The sequence below is a fragment of the Mytilus galloprovincialis genome, chromosome 4, assembly GCF_965363235.1.
Source record: "Mytilus galloprovincialis chromosome 4, xbMytGall1.hap1.1, whole genome shotgun sequence".
Taxonomy (NCBI): Eukaryota; Metazoa; Mollusca; class Bivalvia; order Mytilida; family Mytilidae; genus Mytilus; species Mytilus galloprovincialis.
The window spans coordinates 60469075-60492805 of NC_134841.1; the positions used below are offsets into that span (position 1 = coordinate 60469075).

At 32.1% G+C, this 23731-nt stretch overlaps 3 protein-coding genes across 4 annotated transcripts in view; 2 read left to right on the top strand and 1 right to left on the bottom strand.

Moving 5' to 3' along the window:
- The first annotated feature begins 3519 nt into the window (after positions 1-3519).
- LOC143071060 (neuropeptide Y receptor type 2-like) lies at positions 3520-4849 on the top strand. The gene is given in 2 exon segments (XM_076245136.1): positions 3520-3822; positions 3824-4849. Coding segments are annotated over 2 exon segments (969 nt in total). The 3' UTR covers positions 4490-4849.
- Positions 4850-11188: 6339 nt separating this feature from the next.
- On the bottom strand, positions 11189-23490 carry LOC143072603 (E3 ubiquitin-protein ligase RNF4-like). Of its 2 annotated transcripts, none has more exons than XM_076247634.1 (7): positions 23403-23490; positions 20930-21086; positions 20273-20385; positions 18855-18876; positions 16505-16589; positions 15950-16058; positions 11189-14643 (listed from the first exon to the last, which is right to left on the bottom strand). In XM_076247634.1, the coding sequence occupies exons 1-7, from the start codon at positions 23463-23465 to the stop codon at positions 14494-14496; spliced, it is 699 nt and encodes a 232-aa protein (XP_076103749.1). In that variant the 5' UTR covers positions 23466-23490; the 3' UTR covers positions 11189-14493. The 2 variants fall into 2 exon arrangements, with proteins under 2 accessions (XP_076103749.1, XP_076103750.1); XM_076247635.1 differs by lacking the exon at positions 23403-23490 and adding an exon at positions 23201-23335.
- Positions 23456-23731, top strand: part of LOC143072600 (phosphatidylinositide phosphatase SAC2-like) — a 238401-nt gene continuing 238125 nt past the window's right edge. The window contains exon 1 of the mRNA XM_076247630.1: positions 23456-23682. Within this exon, the coding sequence (XP_076103745.1) occupies positions 23583-23682 (100 nt within the window). The 5' untranslated portion in view covers positions 23456-23582. The remainder of the gene's footprint in view (positions 23683-23731) is intronic.

The following is a 23731-nucleotide window of genomic DNA, read 5'->3' on the forward strand; positions in this document are numbered from 1 at the left end:
TAAATATACACATGTGACGATGATAATTTTTATGATGCCTTGATATCCAGCTATTTGTTTTGTTGTAGTCATGTTTTTTCGTTTTTATTACAGAAATTATTTTGCGTTTCCTTTGTACATTTTGTTCTTCGACTTATAGTTAAATAATCGAATGATATCTAAATGTATTTTTTTTTTGGAAAACACCTAGACAGTTGATTTATCATTTTAGAAATTTGGCGTGAAGGGAGATCATTTGAGGTCTCTGCGTCTGGAACACACATATACTACACAGGGCATTCTGTATTGACACATGCATATCGTTCTAGAATGACAGACATCCTCTATATATGGTCTTGGTGATTTTGTTTGAGGTTTCATTTTCCACAAATCATTTGATTTATCAATATTCAAAATCAGTAATATGTTATTTAACAATATCAGAACAACATGATGGTTGAAGACAATAAACATCCGAGAGAACATGCATAAGATAGACTGAATGCAATTATAAGTGTTGTTTGCTGTCCCGTTGAATTATTGTCGATAGCATTTACTGCGAAATTGCATAGAAAAATATCATTGACACTGGCATATTGGAATATTTATTACGTAGACAGACTCCTTTATTACACAGTTTGATTAACCTTTCAAAAATAGACATGTGTGGTAATTTACTATAAGGCAAATTCTAGTTCAATGAAGTTTTTTAATATATCCTTTTTCTTGCCAAGGCGTTTCAAGTTCAAGTCGTTTGCCGTGTTACTGTAAGGTTATCTTTTATTTGTTTGTAACATATTGTATGCACTCGTTTAGTGATTTTATGGTCTGATCAATTAAAAAATCCATTAATTATTAATGATTTCAAAGCTTTAGATTTTATATGTCATTCCCTGTTGTTCTGGAAAATAGTAACAGCATTGCAATTTCGTTAGTGTTATCGTCTACAATGTTTGGTTTTGTAAGCAAGACTAGGAAACATCTTCGCGTATGTTTTAATGATTTTTTGCAATATCTTTTCAATATTTTTAAGAAACGAATCTCTCCTTTCTTCACCTCATAATTTCGAAATACTTCATGTTCATAAAAGCCTGTATTGCTAAAACGGTGTTTGGTTGGTTTAGTAAAATAACCCCAAAAAGGGTTCTACCTACATCAATTACGAAGACAGACTCAGCAGCCAAAAATTATTTCGGACGGTCATAAAGATAGGGTTCCGATCTATGCTTTCGATCTTTTATCTGCGTTAAAACAGATAAACCATGTACCTGGTGTTTATTGGATAATCCCGAGATAAGTATATCATACATGATAATCAAAAAAAAACTTTTGATCAACAAAGCTAATAATAAGAGTCAAAATTGTTTGTTTTTTTTTTAAATAAAGACGTAAGAAAATATAAAACTTTTAAAACCATTAATGAAAAAAATGAAGCCTTCGGTTACGCATCAGACAATTTGAAGGATAAATCTCGGTTTCAAGTCAAGTTTATGTAGAAAGTAAAATCACAAAAATACCGAACGCCGAGAAAATTCAACAACGTCCCTTATCAAATGGTAAATTCAAATGATCAAACACATCAAACGAATTGATTACAACCGTCATATTTATGAGTCGGTACAGGCATTTTCTTGCGTAGAAAATGGTTGATTAAACCTGGTTTTATAAATAGCCAAATCTCTCACTTGCATGACAGAGGTATAAAATTCCAGTATATTTACAGCTGTGTGTGAACAAAACAAACAGACATAATAGGTAAACATGTCAAAAATTGGGGTAAAGCAGTCAACATTGTGTTATAATCTTAATCACTATAAAAAAAAAACACTAGTAAAAATGAAAGACAAAATTAGAAAAAATGATCATAACGCAATAACACAATGACGGGATGTATGAGTATAGATCCAGGTCATATGTAACAAAGAAACACAAAAAGGCATATAACAAAGCACATTAGGAAAAATAAAAATTTAGAAAACAAAAATTAATAATTTATAACACAAGGACGGGATGAATAAGTACAGAGCCACGTCAAATGGATATCACAAACAAGAGACTAAACAGTAAAAGTTGTATTCATAAAGACAAATAAAACAATACTTTAACAAGTAATTAAGATGATAATACAACGTAAGTACCCAGAATCTTTATAGTATTTATTTGTTTATATTATTTGCTAGTAATTTGATTTTTCTGAAGCTTGACAGCCATGCCAGTTTATTCACACATCAAATTGTTGATATATTAAGCATTATATTAAACAATATTTTTTTTCCAGTACAAGAATGTTGTACACTGCGAAATTCACCTTTATTGTCCCCAAGACGCAATTGCAAACCTCATATGTTACGTTAAAGTGTGTACACAAGAGTTATTAATATGGAACTCACGCTCGGCAATTACAACTGCGTGATTAATAAAGACACCAGACAATACATACAGCCATCGCAGCGAACAACCTTATGAATTCCTTTACATAGTAAGTCATAAATAGGAACATCAATTTAAACATAGTGTTAATTAATAATAAATTAAAAAGTAAGTTTTAATCTCTATGATCTTTAACTTGCCATATAAATCCATTGAGTTTCCTGGAAGCGATTCTATTAATGACAGTCAACATTATTAAAATCAAAGTGATAAAACCAAAAATTATATATTATTTAACCGTTTTTATATAACTGTCTAGTTCACTTCAAGAAAACAGATAAAACAATTAGTTGTTTTAATTATTCAGTGATTTAGATACCATTGTTTACTGTATGTTCCATCTGTAGATGTTAACTAAAAGAAGTAAAGAAGACGTTATTTACCATAACCTCCGACTTGCAACCTTAATTACTGCTGATTACACTAGTTCTATCTTCGTGTAATACGTACTAATAGTAATCGAAAAGTGTGAATAAAGAATAGAGATCGCTGGCATTCAATGGTAAGTATTAGCTTATTTCAATGTTAGTATACTGAAATATAAATACTTCACCTATACTATGACTATCTTTATTTATTTATATATAATCGAGTATATCGGAGTTGACTGCAATATGCAATTTGATTTATGAACAGAACAATTTCGTGATGTATGCAATTGTGTGATATTTGTTTTTGTTTATAATTATATATTGCGACGCAAGTTTTTGCAATTTGTCAACTTGATAAATTAACAAAACTATACCTCTTATCTAATTGATTACGTACCCGCAGTTGCGTCTGCTAATACTATGCAATGTGAGAACCGTATTGTCGGTGACCAGTGACCAACAGTGGGCGGATTGCAAAATACGTCAGCTGCTATTATCACATATATTTTTTTTCGTTTAGTATTTCTGTTTTCGATAAAAAGAGCAAAAAAATTACATTTCACGAAGCAAAGAATGTTTGAGTCGATTAGATTCCAGTTAGATAGACTGAAATGGTCTGTGATTAAGAATGATAACTCATACAGAAAAATAAATAATGATTCTATGTTATTATTTTGTTTCAGATTTGAAGTGTGTGGGAGAACCACATCCTATAACAATACGCAGATATACTTCACCCATGGAAAATATTACAAATATCACTAATAATTTCATTAAAAGATATGAAAAAGATTCCAGTTCAGAGCAATTAATGCAAAACCCCGTTTTACTGGTAACATATATAGTACTTTACTGTGTTATATTCATATTAGGTGTGAGCGGAAACTGTCTAGTTGTATTTGTTGTTGTGTGTAAAAAGGAGATGAGAACTGTTATCAATATCTTTATTACAAATCTTGCTGTTTCGGATATTCTTTTGTGTTTACTAGCTGTACCGTTTACTCCAATATCATATTACTTGCAATCATGGGTATTTGGAGAGTTTTTTTTGTCATTTATTATCAATGACCTTAGCCATTTGTGTGTACGTTTCAACACTAACATCTACCATTATTGCAGTTATTCGGTATAGGGCAATTGTATATCCTTTAAAACCGCCATTGCAGATTTCCAACTGTTTTCGGATTATTTTTATCATCTGGCTAATATCTATTTCTATATCAGTTCCTCTTGGAGTTTACTCGAGACTAAATGAAAATAGAGACGGATCTATCAATTGTGTGGAAAGATGGCCGACCGATCAATCGTCACGAATATTCAGCATAACTTGTTTTCTGCTTCAATATATTGTACCTTGCTTTATAATAATGTTTAGTTATACAAGCGTTTCATTAGTTTTGAAAAGGCGTATACAGTCTAATTATTTAAATCAATCAAAGACTAAAAAGCAAGAAGAGATAGATATTAAAAGAAAACAGCGTACGAATAAGATGTTGGTTACTATGGTTACTATTTTTGTTTGTTGTTGGCGGCCTCTTAATATAACAATATTTTTGGCTGAGTATATGTCGTCTTTCTCAAACTGGCACTACTTCACATTATGTTTCTTTAGTGCTCACATAGTAGCAATGAGTTCTGTGATTTACAATCCATTTCTTTACGGCTGTATGAGTGACAATTTCAAAAAAGAATTTATGTCACTTATTTAAAGTGGTGTTAATTAATGAGTGAATATTCAAAATCAGCAATATGTCATTTAACAATATCTGAACAGCATGACTATGAAAGACACTAAATATCAGAGAACATGCATAAGATAAACGTTATTAGACTGAATGTAATTATAAGTGTTGTTCGCTGTCCCGTTGAATTATTGTCGATAGCATTTACTCCAAAATTACAAAGACAAAATATCATTGACCCTTGACCCTGTCTTATTGGAATACTTATAAGGTAGGCAGACCCCTTTATTATACAGTTTGATTAACATTTCAAAAATAGCGTGTGTGATAATTTTATACCATAAGGCAAATTTTAGTTCAATGACGTTTTGTAAGTTTTCTTTTTGTTGCCAATGGGTTTCAAGATGAAGTCGTTTGACGTGTTACCGTAAGGGTATCTTATAATTCTTTTAACATATTGTATTCACTCATGGAGCGATTTTATGATCTGGTCAATTAAATAATCCATAAATGATTTCAAAGCTTCAAATTTTCATATGTCATTCCCTGTTGTTCTGGAAAATAGCCAACAGCATTAAATTATTAATGTTATCGTCTACCATGTTTTGTTTTGTAAGCAAGACTAAAAAAGATCTTTATGTATGTTTATATGATTTTCAATATTTAGAAGGAAGCGAATCACTCCTTTCTTCGCCTCATAATTTGGAAAATAATCAATGTTTATAAAATACAAAAAAGAAGATGTGGTATGATTGCCAATGAGAAAACTATCCACAAGAGACCAAAATAACACAGACATTAACAACTATAGGTCACCGTACGGCATTCAACAATGACCAAAGCCCATACCGCATAGTCAGCTATAAAAGGCCCCGATATGACAATGTAAAACAATTCAAACGAGAAAACAAAAGACTGTATTGCTAATAGTAATCAGAGGTACCAGGACTATAACTTAATACGCCAGACGCGCGTTTCATCTACATAAGACTCATCAGTGACGCTCAGATCAAAATAATCGTAAAGCCAAACAAGTACAAAGTTGAAGAGCATTAATGACCTAAAATTCCAAAAAGTTGTGCCAAATACGGCTAAGGTAATCTATTCCTGGGACAAGAAAATCCTTAGTTTTTCTCGAAAAATTCAAAGTTTTGTAACAGGTAATTTATAAAAATGACCAAATAATTGATATTCATGTCAACACCGAAGTGCTGACTACTGGGCTGGTGATACCCTCGGGGACGAAACGTCCACCAGCAGTGGCATCGATCCGGTGGTGTAAATAGTTATGATAGGTACCAGGATTATAATTTAATACGCCAGACGCGCGTTTCGTCTACATAAGACTCATCAGTGACACTCAGATCAAAATATTTGTAAATCCAAACAAGTATAAAGTTGAAGACAATTAATGGCCTAAAATTCCAAAAAAGTTGTGCCAAATACGGCTACGGTAATATATTCCTGGGATAAGAAAATCCTTAGTTTTTCGAAAAATTCAATGTTTTGTAACAGGTAATTTATAAAAATGACCATATAATTGATATTCATGTCAAAACCGAAGTGCTGACTACTGGGCTTGTGATACCCTTGGGGAGGAAACGTCCACCAACAGTGGCATCGACCAAGTGGTGTAAATAGTTATCAAAGGTAACGGTGTTTGGTTGGTTTAGTAAGATGACTGAAAGTTGGGTTCCACCTACATCAATTACGATGACAGACTCAGGTAGCATTCCAGAAATATTTCGGACTATCACAAAGATAGGGTTCCGATCTATGCTTTCGATCTATTATTTGCGTAAAACAGATAAACAATGTACCTGATTTTATTGGACAATTCTGAGACAAGTATATCATACATGGTGATAATTTTTATCAATATAAAGCTAATAATAACGGTCAATATTGTTCGTTTTTACATTTTTTAATATAAAGATGTAAGAAAGTATAAAAATTGCATAACCATTATTAAAAAACTGAAGCATTCGGCCACGTACAAGACAAATTGATATAAAATTTCGCTTTCAAGTTTTATTTAGAAAGTAAAATCGCAAAAAATACAAAACGCTGAGAAAAATATAAAACGGAAAGTCCCTAATCAAATGGCAAATTCAAAAGCTCACAACTGTCATATTCCTTTAATTGGTACAGGCATTTTCTTACTTAGAAAATTGTAGATAAAACCTGGATTACAGGGCCGTAACTAACCTCTTTTAATAGTGAGGCAAAACATCATGATTCGCCGAGCGTAGCGAGGCGAAAAAAAATTGGCGAGTGGTCTGGGGGCCGCTCAAGGTCCCCAGAAGCTCTGAGAAAAATAACGCAAAATCATGAATTCTGAGCGTTTCACGGACTCTTTCTTACATTGAAACGTAAATAATCTTTAGCTATTTTTTAGACAATATTCTGGTCTCAAAGCAAAAACATAGAGTTTATTGTAATTTAAGACTTTTAGGTTTTAGGGGCAACATAAAAGACCGATATGTAGGACCTTCTTTTACGGTATTAATGATTATTGAAGTCCAAGACCATCGGCCATCAACTATCAAGATGAAGAACAGGAATAAAAACTTTGACCATTGACCATTTGTATTTTTTCTATGCATTGACTTTGTGTGTGATTATGTCCCGTGCACGTTTACTCCATATTCCTTTTTTTTCTGTCTAAACACGACTTAATGCAAGTTTAACCCTTCAATGTAAAAGGTCATATGGCAATTTTTTTCAAATGATTTGATACCGGGAAATTGGTATGTACATACTACTTTTACTACCTCATTATCATTATCAACAGTAATGTCAGCTATGTAGTTTTATCCACAAGAGCTTGGTATAATAATACAGATTTTTTTGTTGTTGATTAGAATAGTTAATCTTCTATATTTATAATACATATCTATCACTCCTGTGTATGTCTCGCCTATATTTCGAGTGATTTAAACGGCTCAGAGAAAATACCCAATTTTACAATCCATACTAAGAAAAATTGCCGGTATTTTCTGAGTCATTTAAATCACTCGAAACTAGGTGAGACATGCACAAAAGTGATAGATATGTATTATTAATATAGAAAATTGAATATCTTAATCAACGGGAAAAAACAAAGACAAAAAAATATTTGTATTCTTTGCTATCAAGTTCAATAATCCATGCAGAAACGACAATTTTTCTGTGTCCAGTATAGCATCGTAGATAGATATAGGAAGATGTGGTGTGAGTGCCAATGAGACAACTCTCCATCCAAATAACAATTTATAAAAGTAAATCATTATTAGTCAATGTACGGCCTTCAACACGGAGCCTTGGCTCACACCGAACAAAAAGCTATAGAGGGCCCCAAAATTACTAGTGTAAAGCCATTCAAACGGGAAAACCAACGGTCTAATCTATATAAAAAACGAGAGCATATTCTTAAAATATTTTCCCGCACAATATCTGGGCATCGGTTGATATGCAACATCAAACCCGAGACACAGAAGTACAAACAATAGACCATCAACTCCGAAAACCAAAAGTAAAATAGAAATATAGATCACGAAAAAAATGCAGGGGCGACATCAGGGAGTGAAAAGAACTTGCTTCTTGCAAGATACTTTCCTTGAAAACAATTTGATATAAAGACAATCTTTTTTTCATTTTTTTTTTAAATTTCCAGCATGAGGCATTTGCCTCATTTGCCTCAATGTAGTTACGGCCCTGGTTTAATAGCTGGACAAATCTCTCACTTGCATGACAGACGTATAAAATTCCATTATAATGATATCGATGTGTGAACAAAACAAAGACATAATAGGTAAACATGTCAAAACTTGAGGTACAGCAGTCAATATTTTATTATAATCTTAATCACTATAAAAACAAACAAAAATGTAACAGCGGAACACAAAATGGCATACAGACATAGCACACATTAACAAAAATGAAAAAACTAAAATACAAAAATTACTCTAACACAATAACACAAGGACGGGTTCATAAGTACAGAACCACGTCAAACGGATATCACAAAAAAATAGACTAAACAGTTAAAGTAATGTTCATAAAGACAAATAAAATAATACTATAAAAAGTTCTTAAGATGGTATATAACGTCAGTACCCAGAATCTATACTCAAGACCATCGTGTATTATTTGTAAAATTTATACGGAATATTTATCAGCAAGGTCTTGGTAGCTTCAGATGAACTTTATTTCTTAAAAGGATGAAACGATGGGTGCTTTGACATACCCCTGGCTCATCTACTATTGATTAGCAGCTGCCAGCTCTTGAATACCGAATATGTAGGGAAATATTTTTCCCTTATGCAGGTAAAGCTGGTTTAATGCTACTAAGATGGGGGAAATTTATAATTTCAAAATTAAAATTGTCTCATGTATCATAGATTCTGGTACTGAGATGACCCATATTTCTAATTCGTGGTATAAGTCTAAAAAAAGAGAGACATCGGAAGCCGTGTCTGACTGTTGTTTCTTTAATTTTTAGTTCTGGTAGAGCACATTGAAAACTTACAAAAGAAACTTATGTCATATATGAAATACTTGTATAATATGAATAATGTTGGTCGACTTTAACTTTGTGAACCAGTTTGTCAAATTATTGTCATGCTTGTCTTGGTAAAAATCTAATATTTTGAGTTTACGCCAATTAAATGATTTGATTTGATTTTATTACATTTTGTACCATGCCGAATCTAATTCTAGTAACCTGTCTAAACTTTGGGATTGTTACTATGAAACAGTCTCTCCGATGACAACATTTTATTAGATTTTACAAATGTAACAGTTAAACAATGGGTGTCTCTATTGCCTTTCCAGATCACTGGAGTTCACTCCTGTTTTATTTTACTGAAGTGTAACCACAAGCAAGATGAACAGGTCTTCAAAAGGTTTTCCTTGATTAACAGGTTTGTTTATGACTGGTGAGTAGTAGAGATCCCAATAAGGGAGCAACCATTTAACTTCAAGACTACCAATGTTCAAATCAATATTTTCAAGCATGACGAAAAATAGTATGGACAACGGATTATTGTGGTGAATTTTCTAAGTCCAAGGACTACAACTCTGTTCACAATTACCAGACTGGAACAAAATTCATCCTTGGTCTGTAACATGCCATGATAAAAAAAAACATCAAATCAATATCTTCAGGCATGAACAAAAAAAGTGGAAAACTGATTTGCTGGACAGACAGACAGATGGACAGAGTGCAGACCTCAAGTTCCCTTAGACTTTGTCAGTAGGGGACTATTTTACAAGTAGGATGTGCACAATACCATGAAATGTGTTTATTGCTGTATATCATATGTATACTAAGTTCATTGATTTTGTTCTCAAATCCGGCCAATAGTTTTCTCATTAGACTTTACATTTTTCAGTTCAGGGCCTTTTATTGCTGACTTTGTGGTATTGGTTTCACTCTTTGTTGAAGACTGTACAGTGACCTATAGTTGTTAACTTTAATGTCATTTGGTCTATTGTAGAGAGTACTATCATTTGCAATTATGCCATTATTCTTAAAAGTAGTGTGAAAGTTTCTTTGAAATAAAGTGTTGTTTTAAGAAGAGTAGTGGATAAAATTGAGAATGGAAATGGGGAATGTGTCAAAGAGACAACAACCCGCCCAAATAAAAAACAACAGCAGAGGGTCACCAACAGGTCTTCAATGTAGCGAGAAATTCCCGCACCCGGAGGCGTCCTTCAGCTGGCCCCTAAACAAATATATACTAGTCCAGTGATAATGAACGCCATACTAATTTCCAAATTGTACACAAGAAACTAAAATCAAAATAATACAAGACTAACAAAGGCCAGAGGCTCCTGACTTAGGACAGGCGCAAAAATGCGGCGGGGTTAAACATGTTTGTGAGATCTCAACCCTCCCCCTATACCTCTAACCAATGTAGTAAAGTAAACGCATAACAATAAGCACATTAAAATTCAGTTCAAGAGAAATCCGAGTCTGGTGTCAGAAGATGTAACCAAAGAAAATAAACAAAATGACAATAATACATAAATAACAACAGACTACTAGCAGTTAACTGACATGCCAGCTCCAGACTTCAACTAAACTGACTGAAAGATTATGATTTCATCATATGAACATCAGGCACAATCCTTCCCGTTAGGGGTTTAGTATCATACCATCATAACATATATGAGAAGAACATAACCCGTGTCATGCCATTTACAAAGTTCACCAAATCAAATTGAATTTGTTAACGAAAACAAGACGAAATTTGCATTTGGATCTGTGTTGCTGCATGCAAATAAACTCATCATCGATACCAGGATTGAAATATTTTATTTGTGCCAGAAACGCCTTTCATCAAATTGATTGAGGCAGAATATATACTCAAGCTTATCCAAGTCACAATTATAAAAGTAAACTATTATAGGTCAAGGTACGGTTTCCAACATAAAGCCTTGGCACACACCGAACAGCAAAATCCAAAATCTAATGGAAGCCAAGTTTGATGAAAATTTTCGGTGTACAATGAGTGCTTTAAAATTTCAAACTATCAGCAAACAGAAAGTGGCTGTACTGTAGATGTAAACATGGTTGTCATCTGTTTATGTGGTTCATCAGTGTTTCTCCTTTTCATATAGATTAGACTGTTGGTTTTCACGTTTGAATGGTCTAACACTTGTAATTTTTGGAGCCCTTTATAGCTTGCTGTTCCGTTTGAGCCAAAATCAGTTAAATTAAATAATCAATAAAAAGATAAATTCAAAATCAAAAATAATTTTATTATCTGTATTTCATTCAAGATTATATTAACATTAAAGAGACATACTTTCTCATAATTCAAAAAAACAAACATTAATCAAATTACAAACTATGTGTAACAAAAATATCCTTCATTCATCCTATCCATGGCTCCTAATATAACATACAAATGTAGGAGAACAAGGGATTGAATCTCTCTATAACAAAATCTCTGGTTATTTGGAAAAAATTTATTTAGGGTGTTGAACAAAACCAAATGGGATACCCATTTAAACAATTTACATTATTTAAATTAAAATTTGACTGGCTTTAAGAAATAACAAATATGATTATCTAATTTGATTATGTGCTTGTAAACAAACTAATTACGGTAACTAAAATTTCCTCCCAATTACTTTTAATAATGTTTAATATTTTGTTAAACTTTAACATGCCAAAGTAGTAAAAATATTGTAAAAATATGAGACATTGCCATCCACTATTCAGAAAAAAAAGTTATTTTTCAATGTTATTTTTAGTCTAAAAAATCCTATTTCAAGAATTTTACTCTGAAAGTATAAAATATGGTAAGCACTGCAATATATATATATATAATAAAGATCTATAACCCCATACAAATTTACAAACATTTATAAATCCACATTCCTAGTTGTAAGTTTTATCTAAACTATAGTAAAAATACTATGACCATTATACATGTACACCTTAACATACAATTACATTTTTAGAATATAATTCACTTTCCTAGGAACTGATTTTATAACATCACAAAATAGTGTTATGGAAGACCTTTAATGTTTAATGGACAACTATGGTATAATAAGTAGCACTATAAATGATAAATACATGTATACCATACTTTTTTATGCATGGTCTATATGTTCAAAAGCAAAATATAAAATGTTGCAAAATAATTTTTCTCTCTCACTTTTTTCATCAATAAACAAGAATGTGTCCTCAGTACACGAATGCCCCACTCGCACTATCATTTTTTATGTTCAGTGGACCGTGAAATTGGGGTAAAATCTCTAATTTGGCATTCAAATTAGAAAGATCATATCATAGGGAACAATTGTACCAAGTTTGAAGTCGATTGGACTTCAACTTCATCAAAAACTACCTCGACCAAAAACTTTAACCTGAAGCGGGACAGACGGACGAACGAACGAACGGACGAACGAACGAACGGACGCACAGACCAGAAAACATAATGCCCCTCTACTATCGTAGGTGGGGCATAAAAATATCAATTGTAATATATGATGAGTTCCAATACTTCCAGTATATAAAATGTAGTATAAATAAACTGTTGATGTAGATTTGTCTCTACTGTTGGCAGAATATTCAGAAGAAGACAATCTAATAGACAGTAATATTGCTAATTTATTCAAATTCACTGGACCAAGACAAGGGGACAGGGTCTCAAAATGGTCAACAAACTTAGATTTAATGATAAGATATAAAATTTAAAGAAAAAGTCATTGATCAATTTCTAAAAATTCCTATCAAACTAACTTAAGCCGAAAAACTTCACTGAAAATTGCTTATTAATTTAAATCACTGGACCATGACCTTTGATGGCAAGGCCTTCACATAGTTGTCAAACTGATATGACCTAATATATGGCAAATTTATAGAAAATATAATCTCACAAACAGTTCCTTTCAAACTGACTGAAGAAGATAAGTTAACTATTGCTGATGCTGTCAAAAAGCACCACCTACTTTTTGCCTTTTGTGACTCTTGTCACAGACCAGATATAATTTTCCAATAGAATACACACTGTGCAATTTAGTGAAATGTCACTTTAGCTAGACTGATGAAGGAATTACTGTGAATCAAAAATATTCCTGGTAATAGAAGGTATTTGGATAATCCCCTAGCATACTGTAGAAGTGGAAATTTTTGTGTGGATTTATTTCGCAAGATAAAATCTTTAAAATATTACTTAGCGTAAATTTTTAAATTATCAAAAAAGTAATCAGTGCAAATGGGTTTAGCTTTATATATTGCACAATTAAATTTCTGTACTTAATATAGAATCTATTTCAATGTCAATCACTCAAGAACAACCCTTCGTTATAAAATACTCTACCAAGATTGAGTTTTTACAGATGAAAGTTGCATGGACTGACACATCAGCACTGTACTGTGGATTCATTAATATTCGTTGGATATCAATTTTCGTTGGATATCAATTTTCCTGAATTTCCTGGTTACAGGTGAATCACAAATTCAAATGTTCAACCAATATCCTATTTTCAATAGTCTTTGTATACAGAGCTTGGCAAAACCATGAAATCAAATATCCACGAATATGCAAGTTTTCAGCAATCCACGAAAATTGATACCCATGAAAATAAGTGAAACCACAGTAATATATATTACCCAAAGTATTGAGGCATTGGCTTAGGTTCCTTTAGAAAAATTATCTTTTGATAACTTAAGGATGTACTTAGGTGAGGTTAGGTAAAGTTTAAGAAATTAAGAAATCAAAATTGATACTATATTAAGCTTGTAGACCATCAATTAAGGATAAAGATAAGCTAAAAATATTGATAGGTCATGGATCTCCTTTTCGAGATATTTGAGATTTAAAATAGGGCGGGAAAAGGCTGACTCGGACTTTTACCTTATATTTGCATTGGTATTATCGGGTTTCAAAACAAAAGAAAGAAAATTAAGAATCTTCTAAAATTTTGGTAAATGACCTTTCATGAGGCATTAAATCTTATATGAAAAAATAAATGGGTGTTATGGGGCAAAATATTTTACATTGTGTTGTATGGAAAAACACCAAGGAGTCCGAACATTTGACACAAATTCTAAAACCTCACCTAAGTACATCCTTAAGGCATTCACACAACGACTTCCATGAATGGTGGGTCTATAACATATTTTAGAACTATTGTTTATGAATTCATGAATCATGAGGGACTGAAAAAAAAAAAAACTTTATAGTCCCCAATGTAATTTAATTTAATTGATGAGGTTGAATGGTCTATACTTTTAGTAACAAATTAAAGCACATCTAGAAATGATTAATCAGTAAGGGAACAAAAACACTTCATATTTTTCATAGTTTTGTACAAACACATAATAAAATACTAAACATTTTAAAGAGCCTGCATGATCACCTCACAGCTATTCATCATGCTAATTCAGTCAGTTAGTTTAACAATGAAAAAATTAAAAGGTACCAAATGGACCAGCAAAAAATATTTGAAAAAGTTTACAAATGATGACAGACAACAGACTCCAAGTGAAGCTGACATTAAGACCTTCAGCTCATACAAGTTAAATATTACAAGAAAATAGGATGAATTTGTTTTTCTGTCAATCTTCTTCGACAAGTTGGACACTGACGATGAGTTCTCACTGATATCTGTATACATGGTTTACAAAATAAATGTCCACACACTGTTGACATCAACTGTACTTTATTTTGTTGCAGCTGAAAGGAACAAGAGAATAAAATCTGAAAATTCTTCTGAAATGATGTATACTTATAACAACATGCTAAAAATTCTTCTGAAATGATGTATACTTATAACAACATGCTGAAAAATCTCACCTGGTTTACCCATCACAGTTGAAAGTTAGTCTTTAAAGTAGAAGTAAAAGCTTTTTTGTATGAGACTAAGATACTGGGAAAAGGTTGAACCAAGCCTTTCCAGAGTTTTGTGCTGAATACAAAAAAGTTTATATTTTTCTGACTTTAACCTAACATTGTTTTTATACTACAACTATAATTCATACATTGACTGCAATTTTAGTTGTATAACAAATTACAAATTTATTTTCACCCCTGCTTTTTGAAGAGCGATCCATGATGAAATTGACATTATACAAAATAAACCTTTGTTACTTCATTTTTGAAATAAAAACACTAGTTGCAGGATAAAATCATTATTAGGCACCCCTTTGTCTTGCATTCTGATACCTTGCAAAAGATTACTGATGAATATAAGTACGGTAAACTTATAATAACATATTATATCAAATTTTTTTTTTAAGTCATCTCTTAATCTAATGTTAAGACCTTAGTTTAAGGTATTTCACAGTTTTTATATAAACTACAGATATGCAATATAGTGAAAAAATATATCAATGTAAATTCACAGCACATCAAACCAGACATTCCTGGTTATCTGGAATTAATTTGGCAGATATACTGGAGGGAGGTATAGAAGTGTTTTTTCTGAGTATGAAATGTACGTAAAAAAAGATGACTGTAATCAATATTGAACAAGATAAAATGAAAATAGTAACAAGAATGTGTCCATAGTACACGAATGCCCCACTTGCACTATCATTTTCTATGTTCAGTGGACTGTGAAATTGGGGTCAAAACTTTAATTTGGAATTAAAACTAGAAAGATCATATCATAGGGAACATGTGTACTAAGTTTCAAGTTGATGTAACTTTAACTTCATCAAAAACTACCTTGACCAAAAACTTTAACCTGAACTTCGCACTATCATTTTCTATGTTCAGTGGACCATGAAATTGGGGTCAAAACTATAATTTGGCATTAAAATTAGAAAGATCATATCATGGGGAACAAGTGTACTAAGTTTCAAGTTGATTGGACTTCAACTTCTTCAAAAACTACCTTGACCAAAAACTTTAACCTGAAGCGGACGGACGAACGGAGGCACAGACTAGAAAACATAATGCCCCTCTACTATCGTAGGTGGGGCATAAAAACTAGGTAAATTTCTATTCTGGTTATGAATCTAACTTGACCTTGACCTACCTCTTTGTAATCGTCCATGCAAATTGGACATGTGATTCTTCTTATACCAGGAGAGTTTACTGTTCCTCCATTTGGTAAACCTAGCCCTGAAGAACTTGGTCTATCAGAACTACAATAAATGAAGGTGAAAATTGAAAAGTAAAATGGTGCAAATTGAAAAAAGTTACAATTCCAATAAAATGTCTGAAGATAGGGCAATCACAAAAGCTAATTGTGAAATTGACCTATTTACAAATGATTTTATCATACTTGACATTAAAATGCAAGATTTTGATTGGTGCGTATGAAGGAGAAAATTTAATCTTTCCCATGGCTTAGCAGGAGATAATTTCTTTTAATGTCATCGTCTTGTGCAGACATTCAAAAATTGATAATTCTATTCATTAAAAAGAACGAAATCAACAGATTTTATTAAATATATTACATACTGTTTGGGGCAAAGAATGTAAATGCACAGAAATTGTTTGCCAATGAAAAGGATAACATTGGTGTCACAGATTGATATTGGTGTGACATTGAATAAGCCTAACAATTTTCTCTATATATCTAACTTACATTTCTATATCTAAGTCTAAATGTTCTATCTCATTTTCTATATCAGGTGATCTTAGTGGTCTGGTTCTTCCTCTTGGTGGAGTGACTGGAAAAAAAAGTAAATCTGTAAATCCTACCTGTGTTGTTAAACTATATTCGTAAGTAACTGGATATTTTGTTCAGGTACTAATAGTAGCAATAAATGCTTACCTCTCAAGAGGACCTGTTCCATTTTGTTTGTGTTGCTGAATGTAAAGTTTTCATCCAGCACCATTAAAGATAATGTAAAACTATCAATAAAATGTTTTGAAGTAAGAATTCTTTTGATTTTCTTCAAAAGTTTTGATCTAGATCTTCTATCAAACTATTAAAGCTAATTATAAGGACAATAGACTCTTATTTTATAGCAACATTTGAACTGTGGTTCTTTCAGTTATTAACTTGTGTTCTTGGTTTGCACCAATTTTCCTTTAAATCTAAATCAATTTAATTCAAATATGTGAAAGATTTGTTTTCAACAGAGAAATATTGAATATTATATGTTATTCAGGTCTCAGACAGGGTATAGACTGTGACATTCCCAGCTTAGAGTCGCAGGGGATATAAACTCTAAGCTGGGAATGTCACAGTATATACCCTGTCTGAGACCTGAATTACACATATATTACGGATTACCCCTGACTTAATGTCATTTTTAAGTGCAGAAGAGTATTTGTTGAACATTCACAATGCAGCATGTATATTCATCGCATTTTTTATTGTTTTTTAATATTTTGAGTAATCCATTTAAATTCACCTTTTTTTATCTTGACAATTTTTTTTCCGTTAAAAAATAGTTTCAATAAAGGTTTTAGATATCATATTTTGTGTTTGTATTTGTGTGTGGCTTTGTTTTTTTACAATACATATATTGGGAAACCCAACCTGCAATGTTCGGCAGGATTTTTTAATTTGCTGTGAACATAAATTTTTATTGTGTATGAAAAAATTTATAGTAACACTTTTTAACATCAAATTTAAGTATTAAAAGTGTAAATTGTGTGATTTTGTATTAAAAATGTATAATTGACTGAAGCACGTCATTGTTTTCCCACTGTGAGCCTCTGACATTCCTTAGTGTTTTGTATAGCTTTTGACTAGTCACATAGTAACCAGTGTTATGATGACATTTTTGAGGTTCCAACTGGGGATAAAATGTCATATATACCCCAGCAGTTTCCTAAATATATATTGACATCTCTGTGTTGTTATCCAATCACAAACCTTGACACATTTGTAATCCGTAGTATATCCATATATTCAGTTATATCAGGCCTAAATTGAAATATTGTTTGTTTCCCCAATCCCAACCCTGCCAAGCCAGGTGTGGGAAGGTAGGTAGGGAAATAATTTTATTTTTCCAAAAAGCTTAACATTATCGGACAATCCGGCAAGCCTGAAAATCCAAAATGCATAAAATAATAGAACAGAACAGAACAGAACAGAACATATTTTATTTCCAATTAAGGGCCCACAAGGGGCATACAGAGCATACATGAATAAGGAAAAAGAATATTGATTTGCATAGATACATAGATACAAACAATTTTTTTACATACAGTTACAATACAATTACTAACTCATATTCACTTTAATAAATTTACCAACAGCATTAAGGACCTGATTGTCTTCACAGTTTAATAAATAAATAAATTTATGCTGATTATCAAGTATAGAACAATTTGGAATTCTTTGGCGAACAAAGTCAAAGAGAGCATCTCTATCTGATTTAAAATTTTCACAGTTAGTTAAAAAATGGATTTCATCTTCAACACAGCCAGAGGAGCATTTTTTGCAAATTATTTCATTTCGTGGAATATTTGAAAAACGACCAACTTCAATTTGAAGCTTATGAGCAGAAATACGTAATTTGCATATAGATCTTCTAAAATCAAAGTTCTTAATTAAAGAAAGATACTTTTCATAACCAAAATTCTGCTTAAATTTCACATAATTAAACAGTTTTCCATCAGAAGCTTTATTTTGGCTAGCATACCAATTGCTAATATATTTAGTGTGAATTAATTTGCTAGATATGTTCAAAAATTTAGTATTTAATATTTCACTTAGTTTTGACAATAAAATTTTATGAGTAGCACCAATTTTTCAGGGTCGGTCAGGATTGGGGAAACAAACAATATTTTATTTTAGGCCTCATACATTTTGTCATATGAGCTGTTTTTTCAACCTAAGAAGGTTAACAGATGTATTGACATTCATTTGCATAAGGTCAGTTGCTATCCAAGCAGCTCATATGTACACCCCAAATGTAATATCTTGTTATGTACATTACTCAAGTTCTGAAAATATATTGAGCTAGTGTTTTACTCACCCATATCTCTTCCTGTTATAATCTGAAATAGACAATTTAATAAATTGGTGGATAATCAACCAGAATGTGTCCATAGTATAAGGATGCACATTTGACCTATAATTTTCTATGTTCAGTGGATCGTGAAATTGGGGTCAAAACTCTATTTTGGCATTACATTAAGAAAGATCATATCAGACAGAACATGTGTACTAAGTTTTAAGTTGATTGGACTTCCAACTTCATCAAAAACTACCTTGAAAAAACAAATTAATCTGAAGCAGGCACTACCATTGTTCAGGTGATTATGAAATTTGGGTCAAAATACATTTTTTTCTTCATTCAAAAGAGCTTTAATAAGTCACCTCCAACTCACAAAGGTTATGTTTTTTTTTAATCTAAAAATATAAATGTAAACATTGTATGTGCATGTCCCAATTCAGGAGCCTGTAATTCAGTGGTTGTTGTTTGACACTGTATATATCATATTTGTTTGGTTCATTGTTTTGGTCATAAATCAGGCCTTTAAGTTTTATTATTTGAATTGTTTTACATTGATTTGTCATTTTAGTTTCTTTTTTGCTGTTAATTTTGGTCTCTGGTGGAAAGTTTTCTCATTACAATTGGCAGTCATACCACAGTAACCACATCTGTTTTTTTTTTATCTGCCATATATATTGTAATCAGTGTAAAAATGCAGTAAATCCAGTTTTCAAATACATTTTTTTTTCATTACATGATGAATGATTCATAAGAATCAATTACTTTGATTGGCAGACATCAATCACTAGGCATTCCAAAATTAGTCTTTAGTTTCTCAATTAACTTCAACATTCATAACAGCACATGCTCCTCATGAAAACTTTACAGCCATTGATAAGAAAACAAACAAAAAAGCTTGATACAATTTCATGGAGGTAAAATAGAAACAAAAATCTAAAATTAAATGTCCCTTTTTGAAATTTCATAGGGTTGTTAAACAGTAAAAAAATTGATTGTGCCCACATTTTTAATATGAAGTTCATCCATGTTTGTTCTGTTTATTGTTTTATCATAAATTAGGTGATTGTTATTAATTTGAGTTGTCATAGCTTTTTATCCGTATGAGTTTATATCAAGGCTGTGCATTACCCTATACTGTGGATTTGTATATTTTCATGAGTACCAATTTTCGTGGATTGCTGAAAACTTGCATTTTCGTGGATATTTGATTTTGTGGTTTTGCTGATCTCTGTATAAAAAATATATTGATATATGTTATTCATTGAAAATTTGAATTTGTGGTTCACATGTACTCATGAAACCCACGAAAAATTGGTATCCAACGAAAAAAACTGAATCCACAAGAGTTGTTTATATCCCTGCTTCAGTCTTTGGTGGATATATGTATCATGTCAATCATATCTTCTCATTTTTACACATATGTCAGAACCACTTACAATGACAGGTGAGTCATTCACTGCTACTGGAGCTCTTATCGGTATAGGACTTGTCAAATCAATAAAATCGTCATTGTTTTGTTCACTGGTCAGATCTATACACTCAGAATGTGCTATAATAGAAGTTTAATAAGTTCAATGGTCAGATCTATACATTCAGAATGTGCTACAATAGATGTTAAGTAAGTACAATTACTATTTCTATGCATATTAATCAATTCTAAAATAACCATTGAGTACATGTACATTATAACTAACAGATAAAATATGCTTTATTCTAAGTAAGAAATTGAAGTGATGTTAATAAGAGAGATCACTTTAATTGGTGTTTTTTTCTCAATCATTCATTAAAAATCATATGCTTTAACCAAAATCATAACAATTCTGAGTAATCTCTACTTTATTATACTTTATTACAAAGAGTAGTGAAAAAACATGAAAACATCAAGCCAAAAATTCAAAAAAAAACTTCAAATAAAAGTTTAATAATGCTTACATTGCATTTCTTCACTTAGATATTGAATTGAAGTTGCCTTTTTCCTCAGCGATATTGTATATATTAATATTCATGATATTCATTTTTATTTTCTCTTTTGAGGCTTCATCGCTGTTGAACTGTATTGTTGAATTTCATTCTTGAGGAGCTAATATTCATACCTTCAACATCAACAACTTCCTGATTTCTTTCCCTCAGAGGATTATTTCTTCTTCTTGCTCTTTGTGTTTGAACAACTAATGGTAACCTTTGACCTGATGAGCTTCTAGACGTCAACCGTCTGTGTCTCCTGTGATCAGATCTCTGCATTCTAGGAAGCTGCAAATTTTAATAAAATACATTACATTATTATTAAGAAAAGATGCCTAAAAGATACTTCTAGTCAAGTTCTAGAATCAGATTCTTATATCATACCAACAGTACCACGTAACTGGAAATTACCATGTGTACCATTTTCATACGATTTGTCATTATCAAAATGACTATTTCTCGGAAACAGCATCTTCGCTAGCCAAGGGTTACGATCCACTCTCGCTCTCTTCACCCTTGGCGGATTGAGATAAAATTTCGGAGACACAGGGTAAGGGTTTTTATTGGTTGCAGTCGAAACTCGCTGCATCCAATCAAAAAGCGCCTTTAATATGATCACGTGAAAATTTAGAAAGTGTTTGTAAACAATTGCCACGTGTTTATTGTGCAACAAGTCTTTACACCCCTATACATACGACTATATTTAGTGACAACTTGAATGTTTTTAATCAACTAATAGAAGTTCCTGTGTATGTTTCATGCACAAATGCATGAATGTTGACGTAGATTTTCGTTTCCGGCTTTACCAAGTGTGTAGAATCTTGACACTACCGTGTTTTTACCTCTAAATTGAAGAGTTCAAGTGCTACCATTGGTCAAGAATAATGTATTCGGAATGGGCGTGACTTTAATATTCCGACAGATGGCGCAACATTGTTTTCACAAATGTTGGCTCAATCCGCCAAGGGTGAAGAGAGCGAGAGTGGATCGTAACCCTTGGCTAGCGAAGATGCGGAAACAGTTAATCTTAAATTTATAAAAAATGAAAGGGAGCTCAGATCAATAGATATTAGTACGAGATTACTCTGATGTCAAACGGCTGTTTTGCCAGACAAGCTGGGGCCATGGGACGTCAGAGCTCTGCCCATATCAAAAAGTGGATATTTGCCCACCCAAAATAGATGTGCTGCTTCCTCGCTTCTGGTGCCGACTGACGGCCTTGGAATTATATAAATCGAGCATCAATCTGTTCATTTTTCATTTATCTTTTTATTTATGTAAATTTCTCTGTGAAAACTGTTAAAATATGGAAAAATAAAGGTTGGCAGGTAGGTGAAACTTCCATAAATGAAAAGATAAATGAAAAATGAACAGATTGATGCCCGATTCATATAATTCCAAGGCCATCAGTTGGCACCAGAAGCGACGAAGCAGCGCATCTATTTTGGATGGGCAAATATCCACTTTCAGATATGGGACAAGCTCTGACGTCCCACGGCCCCAGCTTGTCTGGCAAAACAGCTGTTTAACGTCAAAGTAATCTCGGACTAATAGATATAAACAAAGTTTCTTGCATATTGGTGAAAGCGTTTTGAGGTAATGTTCGATGTGTTGACGATGGATGAGCAGACGGTCAGCTGAATATCATAATATGTCCTGTAAAAGGACCTGTAAAAGGGTGTATACAAAGAATTGATACAAAATGAGAAAAAGAATATTAATTTATCAGGTCAGGAATAACCACCAATTGGTGGATTATACCTCAATTGACGTATAATCCACCAATTGAGGTATATTGGTATAGACCAATTGATGTATAATGGAAGTTTTTTGTAATTAAATGCTAGTGTGAGATAGGAGCATGATTTTGCAACTTGCAACCTATTTTATAACCCTTATTAAGTCTTCCGAAAGTTTCAGTTTTGTCAAAGACTGCTGCATCTCTTGAGAATGCATGTGTACAACAATTCTTTTGTTGAAACATTTGCGCTATTGACCATGATTGACTTTTGATAATGAAAGTTAAGTATTAACAAAGAGCTCCATTCACCTTTGGAGTTGTACTCATGATCACATTACTGCAGACAGTAATGATGTCCATTGACAGGTGATTACAGGTAAATTTACCAATCAAGAATTGACAAGATAACAATAGAAGAAACTTCAAATATAATTATTGAGTAAATGCAATATGTTATGTTACAATACTAAACTAGGAATGTTTGACAAGTTTTCATACCATAATATGGTTTTAAGAAAACAATGCTCCATTTTCATGATTTTGGTGGAATAATTTTTGAAAAACAAAGAATTATACACCAATTGGTCCATACCATTATATGTCAATTGGTGGATTATACGTCAATTGAGGTATAATCCACCAACTGGTGGTTATTCCTGACCTGTTTATGACAGTAGTCTGGACTTTCACTTTCAGGTTCTTTTGTTTTGACAGTGACACACCATCTTTGTTTTTAAACCTCCAGAAGAAAGTCAATTTTAACAATCATCAAAAAGATAATATTTTGTAAAACAAGTCGTGTAAATTACTTCATATATCAAAGTAAGCAATATATTCATAATGTTATCGCCAAACAGACTTACACTCATATTTCTGATTTTACCGGAAGTGTTGCTCTCAAAGCTGAAGGTAAATAAAGTGTTCATTTCCTGCAACTGACATTTAGCTCGATTTTCTATATCGTATATTATTTTTTGCCTCAAAAGTGGAAAAATGAAATGAAACTTGTGGAGATAAGAATCCTGTAATAAAGAATTGATAAAATGATACAAGTTTTTCACACTGAGGACCATTATATCTTACAGGATGGCGATTTTACGCTGTGGTGTAGTAGAACTACAGGAGCTCTTGAACCAAAAAAAGGTGATTTTCAATGTATATCCATATACATTTTATATATGTTTATGATAAA

What these genes read in the sequence shown, in the direction of transcription:
- LOC143072603 (XM_076247634.1), bottom strand. Translation starts at nt 23,465, where the DNA reads ATGAACACTTTATTTACCTTCAGCTTTGAGAGCAACACTTCCGGTAAA. An exon ending in GGAAGTTGTTGATGTTGAAG is followed by an intron (nt 20,386 to 20,929) that starts GTATGAATATTA and finishes CTTCTATTATAG; the next exon opens with CACATTCTGAGTGTATAGAT. An exon ending in GCATGGACGATTACAAAGAG is followed by an intron (nt 14,644 to 15,949) that starts GTAGGTCAAGGT and finishes TGTTCCTTTCAG; the next exon opens with CTGCAACAAAATAAAGTACA.